This window comes from Patella vulgata, chromosome 4 (genome assembly GCF_932274485.2).
Source record: "Patella vulgata chromosome 4, xgPatVulg1.2, whole genome shotgun sequence".
Lineage (NCBI taxonomy): Eukaryota > Metazoa > Mollusca > Gastropoda > Patellidae > Patella > Patella vulgata.
The window spans coordinates 16,817,862-16,827,426 of NC_065882.2; the positions used below are offsets into that span (position 1 = coordinate 16,817,862).

Sequence of the window (9,565 nt, forward strand, 5' to 3'; positions counted from 1 at the left end):
TAAAATTCTAATGTAAAATAAATCGAAACGAAATTGTAATATCTATTTTGAGCTTTATCATAAGTTAAGTACTTGTTAATAAATATGTTGAAAATCACATATATATATATATGTAATATGTTAACAAAATTTGTGTTTTTGAATATATATTGTTTTATCTGCCTCTTTTTTTTGTGAGTCGTTTCCACTTTATTTCCCAAGCCTAAATATTTTCAACTTATAAACAAATATGGCCGCCCCCATGAAACGTGTTTTTGAAAAATAATTATTACACGAATGTTACAAATTTGGTTGTAAATTTAGACATGCCATTATGCTAGTTAAAGACAGATTTTACTTTATTTTGCTGAACTCAACCATATTTTTGATTACATTTTATGCTTTGTTCTTAAAATGCTTCTTTCCAATGAAGCAGTCAAGAATCGGGTTTTCTAACAAGAGTGATCTCCCCTTAGTCTCCAAAAATATTAATGGAACACCCAGTTATAAAAGTTATGACCATTTGATTCTTATGGTTATTGATGCTATGAGATCAGATTTTATACTAGGAAAAGAGACACATATGAAATTTACCCGACATGCCATTAGAAATGGTCATGGATTGAATTTTACGGCTAAAGTTAACCCACCAACAGTTACTTTACCGAGAATCAAGGCATGTACATACATTTGTCATTTGCATATCTTAGTTTAATTATTAAGTTAGATAATGTCATCTTTTCTTACTTTTCACAATCAATCCCCACTTTTGAGAGGTGTGTGACTAGCAATTGAGGGTTACTTACAAATGGATAGTGTAGGCTACGTCATATGAATTATTGCAGGCATGTACGTCCTGAAGCAAAATTCTCCTTACTATATTGTCCAGAAACTTGATTAGCTTAACACCATCTGATGTGTTGATGACAGATCAAACTCTTTATTTCAGAGACTTTATCATTGATAGAGTAAGCAAATCATCACCATGAAGTCACATACATTTGCTCTATAAATTGTACTATTTAAAGATGTATATGATTAAGAATTTGCTCCTGGAATAACGATTAATGCTCCCTAATTTGAAATCTATGATAAAGTAGAAAGATAATTAATTGACCTGTTTACATTTAATAAAAATAAATATTTACTTATTATTATTAGGCTTTAACAACAGGAGGTATTCCCGGTTTTGTTGATGTTGTTTTAAACTTTGGTTGTGAATCTTTACAAGAAGATAATATAATAACTCAGATGAAGAGATGTGGTAAAAACCTGGTATTTTATGGTGATGATACATGGATTAAACTATTTCCACAACATTTTATACGAGAAGAAGGGACAACATCATTTTTTGTTACTGATTATACTGAGGTAATTATTTCTTTTAGGTTGAGGATTAGTCTCTTAACCAATAAGCAGTACGTACATGTAAATATTGAGAACCCTGGTTCCTGGAAAAAATCTTTGAGAAAAGCTATAGGCCTATATCCCTGGACAGCCCTAAACCATCCGAAACTATTGTTATTTAGACTACTGTTATATAGCTCTCCATATTGTAGGATCATATATAGTAGAGCACAACAGCTATTAACATTCTTTCAGAGAGGGAGAAAAATGGGATGTAACGTCCACTTGACACAAACTAGGGCATTTTGGGATTAACAGGAGGTTTTTAGCACTTGGAGGAAACCAGAGCACCTGACTCATTAACAGACCTTCTGATTCAATGCACACAAATTAACCATTCGCCCCCCCCACCCCAACCACCACAATTCTGGTCGAAATACTAAAGGGTTAAGTGGTTGCAGTTATATTAAAAGCAGATTCCATTTTATTTTTATTTTTCACAGACATCTAAGGACATATTCATCAATTGTTTGTTCTCTTCAGCTTGACCTTAATTATATTGTAGCAATTTTATTAGCTGGACAAGAGTTTATGGCTTAAGACGAAAGCCTTATTGAATGCTTGATAACAACAATAAAACAGAATGTTCTCTGTATTTATAATTTAATGATCTACATATATATTTTTCAGGTGGACAACAATGTAACAAGGCATCTACCAGATGAATTAAATAAAACTGATTGGACTATGATGATTTTACATTATCTGGGATTGGATCATATTGGTCACATGTCTGGTCCCTTCAGCCCATTGATCAAACCGAAACTAGAAGAAATGGATCAAATAATAGAAATGATTTATAAACAGATGGAAATTTGGGTGAGTTATTAGCTTTCAGTTAGAGTATCACTGTCAGACTATCGCTTCTAGTTATGGATATACCAGAGTTGTATCATGCCTGGTCCCTTTTGTCCAGTGATCAAACTGAAACTAGAAGAAATAGATCAAATAATAGAAATGGTGTGTTAACATATGGAAATTGGGGTGAGTTATTATCACTGTCCAATTATCGCTTCTTGTTATGGATGTACCAGAGTTGTATCTTTAAAAATAACATGGAAACTAAATCCATGCAATAATTTTTTAAGGTAATTTTGTTATTAAGGCTTATGAATTTACAAAATATAAAACAAAACATTGTATACTATATTTTGTGTTACAATTTGTTTTTAATTTAGGATCAAAGGGAAGAAACTAGTATGATGGTAATATGTGGTGATCATGGAATGAGTGATCAGGGAGGTCATGGTGGAGCATCACAAGGAGAAACCAGTGTACCTGTTATATTTTTATCACCATCAATAAAACACTATAATAACGGTATGCATTTATATAATCATAAATAAGCGTGGTTTAAAGCTTGTGAATACACTATTCTCCATGTGCATTGCTATGAAATCATCACATGTGTCCTATACTTTCGACATCTTGGATAAATATTGCACGATTAGCGCTTCGCATGTACGATTATTTGAATTAATGGCTACGTCGACATCAAAGGATGATCTCACATCTGCATTTCTGTATTTTAAAACACTATAACAATGGTATTGTATTTAATGACAAATTTACAGGAAAACAACTTAATTAACATATAAAACATATACCGATAGAAGAAGAAATGTGAAAAATATCTAATAATGAGTGTAATTAAATTCAATGTCTACAGCAAATGCTTTTCTTTGTATAAAAAAATCAAAACCATTGCACCATGTGTAAGAAAGAAGATACCAATAACATTCAACACTTAAACGACAAACTCAGGCATGTAATCAAGGGGAATAACTCTCAGGCATGTAATCAAGGGGAATAACTCTCAGAAAGGGGCCACAGGAAATAATTCTGTGCTAAATTGAAGTACTAAGAATGTAATATAGATACGTAACCTAATTTATCAATTATTTGATTTTATCTTTGTTTTTCAGATCAAATGAAATTAAATATTAAACAAATAGATTTGGCACCAACGTTAGCTACATTGATGAATATACCAATTCCCTTGAATAATCTTGGAACAATAATATTAGACTCACTTATTGGTCTTACTACTACAGAGAAAGTTCAAGCCATCTTCTCCAATGCTTACCAAGTTTCCGCTTTACTACAATTCAGCATAGACAGCTTTGAAAAAAGTAATCTTTCTATATGTTATTTTACTTGTGTGGGTTTTCTGACCTTAGCATTAAGGACACACCTATTTACTGGCTCTTGCATTATCCTCACCATTTTAGAGTCCCTTACATTGAGGCCACACCAATTTGAGTTGGGTTTTTTTCGGCAACACCAAAGCTGACAAGTAAAGTTGTTCGGAATGAACAGAAAAGCAATGCCCACCTGTGTACACATTGGCATGCACCTAAAACAACCCTTGAGTAGGCTGAAATGCTGCTGTCCGGACAAAAAATACCATAAGTTTGTCTCATAAACTTGAAGTAATAAGTCACCTCACTCCAAGGACAATGTGTTATTCTTCCATGTCTATTTATTTTTAGATAAAGGTTACATACTTTATAATCAGACTAGTAAAAGATATATAGAATGGTTAGAAGATAAGGATACATTAAGTAAGATAGCTAGAGAGAATCAAGGACAATCTATTATTAACAATTTTATTAGATGTATAGAACTAATGACAGATGAGATACAAGAAAGCTCTACAGTATATGATATACATGGAATGATAGTATTTATTATCTTTATATGGTTGGTAAGTTATATATATAACAAAGTCAACCCTGGCTATATATGGGTAAAAGAGAGAGAGAATGGTCATTTCGGGACTAACATATGGTTCAATTTTATTTCAATAATTCGCTTGCGCGAAGGGGTCTTTAACAGTGGGAGGAAACCGGAGGACACAGAGAAAACCCAAGAGGTTGGACAGGCAACCCTACTCATTGTCAGGTACAACCGGGGATTCGAAACCAGCCAGTTAACTCAATGACAGGCCTCATGATATAGCGCGCACGTGCTAACCATTCGGCCATCCACCCCCCCCAATATGGGTAAAACACAAGCTACAATTTGCTTTATTAGCATAGCAGTTTATTGCTTTGTAGTATAAATTTGAAGAGCAATGATCAACAGTTTGGGTATTTTCCACCAATTTTTAATTCTATGATTCTGTTTTAACACTCTTTATACTATTTTTCTCTGTACGGGTATTTTGTGAAGCTAAAAGATTAAAATTTATGAATATTGTTTCAATGTCATTTAGTTATTGAACTGAAAACATACAGGAATACAATTATTGTTTATTACTAAGTGATGTTTAGTGTAGAAAATACTGTACGAAATTCTGACTCAGTTGTGGCAGTTATTTTTTTCTTATCTAAAGGGTTTTCTTATTTACAGATATTGGTATTATTGTTGATATATCAACCAGTTATTTTAAAGACCAGTGATATATGTAGTAAAATCTACACTATACTGATATCAAGTTGTGGTGTAATAATATTCATACATTTAACAGTTTGTACTAGTCAGTATAAGAGTATGTTGCTATGTAACAATGACAGTGTATCATCTATAACAATACAAGTGCTCGGATTGGGTAGTTTTATGTTGCTTGTCTATCAAATAGTCTCATTGTGGACGGGAACATTAAATAATCCACAAAACCATGTAAGTATTCTTTTTCCTAAATAATGATTAAATAAATGAGTAATCATATAGTAAGTGCAGGAGGACCGCACTACACGCAAAACAAAAATCTACAACCTGCGGACAAGACAGAAAATAGACATTGCACAAAATAAACAAATATCATGTATGAATGTAAACAAGATATTTAATGATTTACAAACTTATGATTTATCATTGTTATAAAAACATTTGGCTCGTAAGTGTGGCATTGACTCACTAAGCAGGACTTCCTGGGATTGATCGTAGTTTTGGTCAAGCAAGTTCATCTGGATTTTCCAGCCAGTTTTTTCCCTGGTTTTAGTGTTGCTGGTCAGAGAGCCAGGCAAGTGAAAGCGTCTAGTTGTTTGCATGTGAAGAAAAACCAAGATTCTGTGTATACCATTAGATGTATGTTAAAGATCCTTTGATAGTTGGAAATCGAAATAAGAGTAGGCCATTGTGCCGCTATCCAGGTAAAATCTCCCTCATAGCACATTACATGGCACATGCCTGTCTTAACCTATGGGCTGAGCGTGATGCAGCCCAGGGCCTCCAATTTCATTAACCCAACAATGAAATGCAGTTAGTTACACTGGTAGTTTAATATCTTTTTTTTTTCCATTTTTCTAATTTCATCAATTTGTTTATTTCAGTATAAACCAAGTAATATAATAGAATGTTGGTTATTAACAGGAACTATAATACATACTCTATCTCTTCTATCTAGTAGTTTTGTTGAAGAAGAACATCAGACATGGTATTTCTATGTTATTACGATCCACGTTTTACTACTATATCAAGTTATAAAACACATCGCTCTCGGTTACTGTGTCAACAACAGAATAATAAAACCTACAGATGCTGTCAATTATAATACAATATTAAAATACCCGCCTATAACAACTGTAAGACAACTTGACAAAGATGAAAGAAACATTCAGCGGCACAGAGTGTCGAATAATCAACAAAAAGTTGTCTGGTCAGATATGAAAGAATTTGTACAGTGTTTCATATCTCTACTTGTGATTTTGTTTATGTTGAGATTATCACGAATGTGGAATCAGACTGGTAATAAATGGTTAGATATTCCTGATTTTGGAGACTGGTTAATAAGGTAACTATTTTGTTCATAATAAGAAATAATCATAATAATGTAAATCCAAGCAGGGGCAAACGCAGATGATTCATATCTTGGGTGTGTGAGAGTCAGATTTTATTAGATACTAATAAAAAAGACAGAAAAAAGTCTTGGCCCAAAATAGCAATAAAATACTAATTCACCCAGTACTTGATTTGATTTCCACCTCCTTGGACAGTTCAGGAGTTCCAACAGTATACTGGCTATTTGACTCAAACCTAAACTTTACATTGATGTTCTTGGGGTTTTTTTTTTTGACTTATTAATATATTTCTTTCTTTTTCAGACCAGAGAATATGGAAGTACTATCAGTATTAACTGTAGTGAGTTTAATGGTGTTACTGGTATTACAATATACTGATTTAATACAGACAGTATTATTATTATCTAGTTTTATATCTACGTATTGTTACAGAGTGGCTACAACAAGTCTATATTTACCTATATATTACAACACTACATCAAAGTAAGATATACTTCTATATTAAAGTTGTTGAATATGCTTGCTTAAAATATGATTTTACTTTATGCTTGCTTAAAATATGATTATACTTTATGCTTGCTTAAAATATGATTATACTTTATGCTTGCTTAAAATATGATTATACTTTATATCACACACCTCTATTATATAATACACAGTATACTTTACACCTCTAATACACACAGACTCTATAATATACTTTATATCACACATCCCTATACTAAAATATACAATATACTTTACTCTCTAATATACAATATAATGTACATCTCTAATACACATAGACTCTCTAATATACTTTACACATCTAATACACACACATACTCACTCTGATCAGCAGTGAATATTCGCTAGGCCGCTACAATCACTGATAAGGATGACATCAATGCGACTTAAAGAGTCTCAAATATTAACTTTTTTCCACCGATAAATTAAATTCTAAAACATATTTTTGATGTATTAGAAAAATAAAAAAAGACGTTTTACGTATTTGTAGGTAAAAATTCTTTCCTATTTAGTGTAAATGGGTATTAAAATGACTAAAAGGCAGCATTCTGCCCGAAGCAGTAACGTCTTATGTAAACAATGCACGCGCCATTCAGCCAATGATTGACGCCACGTGCTGTGACGGCACGTGTTAAAGGCAGTCGTCTTTTACAGAGATATTAGAAGACTCGTAATTCTCTGTGAAACAGATTGACACATACTATCTAATATGTATTGTATCACACACCTCTATAATAAATACACATCTATATATACATTCTCTAATAATACGTTTTATATCATACACCTCTATACTATAATTCACAATAATACATCTCTTATACACACACTCTCTAATATACTTTATATCATACACCCCTGCTCTCTAATACACAATATACTGTACACTTCTAACACACATAAAGTCTCTAATATACTTTATATCATACACCCCATACTATAATACACAATATATTTTATATCACACCTCTATAATACACATTATACTTTACATCTCTAACTTTTGTATTATTCATACCTTAAATACACTGGATACTTTACACCTCTAATATAGTCTATATCATATCCCCCTATACTTTATATACCCCTTGCTCTATTTTCAGAGGTAGTTTTGAGGCAAGAATCAGCTTCTTTTGTTCAGCTTGTTTGTGTGTGGATTGTGTCTGGTATTTCTACAAGTGCTTTAAACATTCCAGCCCACGATATGTGAAAATTAAAGGATTTATAAAATTACAATCAGTGTGGATAGCTATAATGGTGTTAGATTTAAGACCACATAATATATCTTTAATAGCGCTGATGGTATTGGGTGAAAGACTTTTCAGTATATATGTCAAACCAAATATAATATTAAAGATTCCCTTCCTGACACTGTATTGTTATTGGATGGGACAAGCTGCTTTCTTTTATCAGGTAATAATTCAAATTATTTGTTTTAAATCAGGGATGGTAATTTTACATTTCATCAAATTCCAACAGTCAATGGTTCTATTACATTCATATCAATATGTATATGGGTGGACCTGTTTTATTTTTGTCCAATCCAAATGACTAGGCAGCTGACAGCCTCCTTCTGTTATGCAGCTCTTTCACATTAAGCGGATCACGGTTGGTAAGACGCTGGCTTGCTAGCCTGGAGGTCGGGTGTTTGTTCCCTGAATTGACCAAGAAAGTTTGTCCACATTTTCGAGTGTGGTTCCCCCTTGTCAGTGAAGCAGGACGTAGGGCCTGACAAGGACAGCTGTCTAGTCGTTCGGATGAGACAAAAAACCGAGGTCCCATGTACTCATTGGCATGCAAGGATCCCTTGACAGTTTGGATTCGATAAAAGAGTAGGCCGTAGTGCCACTGCAAGGGCAAAATTTCCCTCATAGCACACTGCATGGTGTATGCCCGTCTTCATTAGCCCAGTTCGGAGCAGAACAGTAGGACGTTAAACTCCATTTCATTTCATTTCATTTCATTTCATTTCATTTCACATTAAGATTTAGCATACTAGTAGTCATATTTATGAAAAATAAACAATAATCATATTATAGATGTCTTGTTTATTTTCTTAGGGTAATTCAAATAGTTTAACAACTATAGATGTTTCGGCTGGATATATTGGACTAGAGGATTATCAACCAGTCATAATAGGTGTACTCATGACGTGTTCAACTTATGCAGGAGTTGTATTCTGGTTTCTCATCTTGGTTAAATATTTATTAATAGATCAAAGACAGTAAGTACATGAAACTTATATTACCAGTGTCTTGTCATGATGATGATGAGGGATAAGTTGTCATTGAAGCTAGTTGTTTCCTCATAACTGTTTAAACCAATCTAATTAAAATATAGATCTATATTTCGTTTCGTTTTTTATACTTTCGATGGCCTACACTACATGTAGATCTAACAAGTTATAGTGGGATTTCACGTTTTATGACGTCAGGTACCAAGCAAGCGACATTTGACCCGATTACGTCAGTCATTCGATTAACCAATTAGCGACCGCCATGTATTTTTTATCTACTTTTGCTTTGTTTTGATTTCTATGGCCGCTAATGTGAACTATAAAAACGAAACGAAATTGGATCTGTGTTTTAATCAGATTGTGTTTAAACATGATTAACCTTCTGAATAGAAAAGAGAGGAATAGGGTTTAATGTCTTCTCAACACAACACTTTGGTTAGTTGAGACTAACAGACATTTATATTTCTTTCTACGAGGATGATTTTGCCGAACAGCGATGTTTCTGGCTATGCACATTTAGGATGGACCTAGGTTTTTCAATCCAAACAACTAGACAATACCGGCATTACCCCTGACATATATTTTTTTATATCAAATTATTTATAGAAAAAAACACATTGTAATCAAATTTTATATTATTAAAACATACATATACAATAAAAAATTTAACAATTGTAAAATATTATTTTGA

At 32.8% G+C, this 9,565-nt stretch overlaps 1 protein-coding gene across 1 annotated transcript; it reads left to right on the top strand.

The window, feature by feature from the left end:
- Positions 1-237: 237 nt before the first annotated feature.
- Positions 238-6,509, top strand: LOC126818681 (GPI ethanolamine phosphate transferase 2). The gene is made up of 8 exons (XM_056100200.1): positions 238-655; positions 1,141-1,350; positions 2,017-2,205; positions 2,565-2,706; positions 3,312-3,518; positions 3,879-4,093; positions 4,741-5,010; positions 6,435-6,509. The coding sequence occupies exons 1-8, from the start codon at positions 314-316 to the stop codon at positions 6,507-6,509; spliced, it is 1,650 nt and encodes a 549-aa protein (XP_055956175.1). The 5' UTR covers positions 238-313.
- Positions 6,510-9,565: the final 3,056 nt, after the last annotated feature.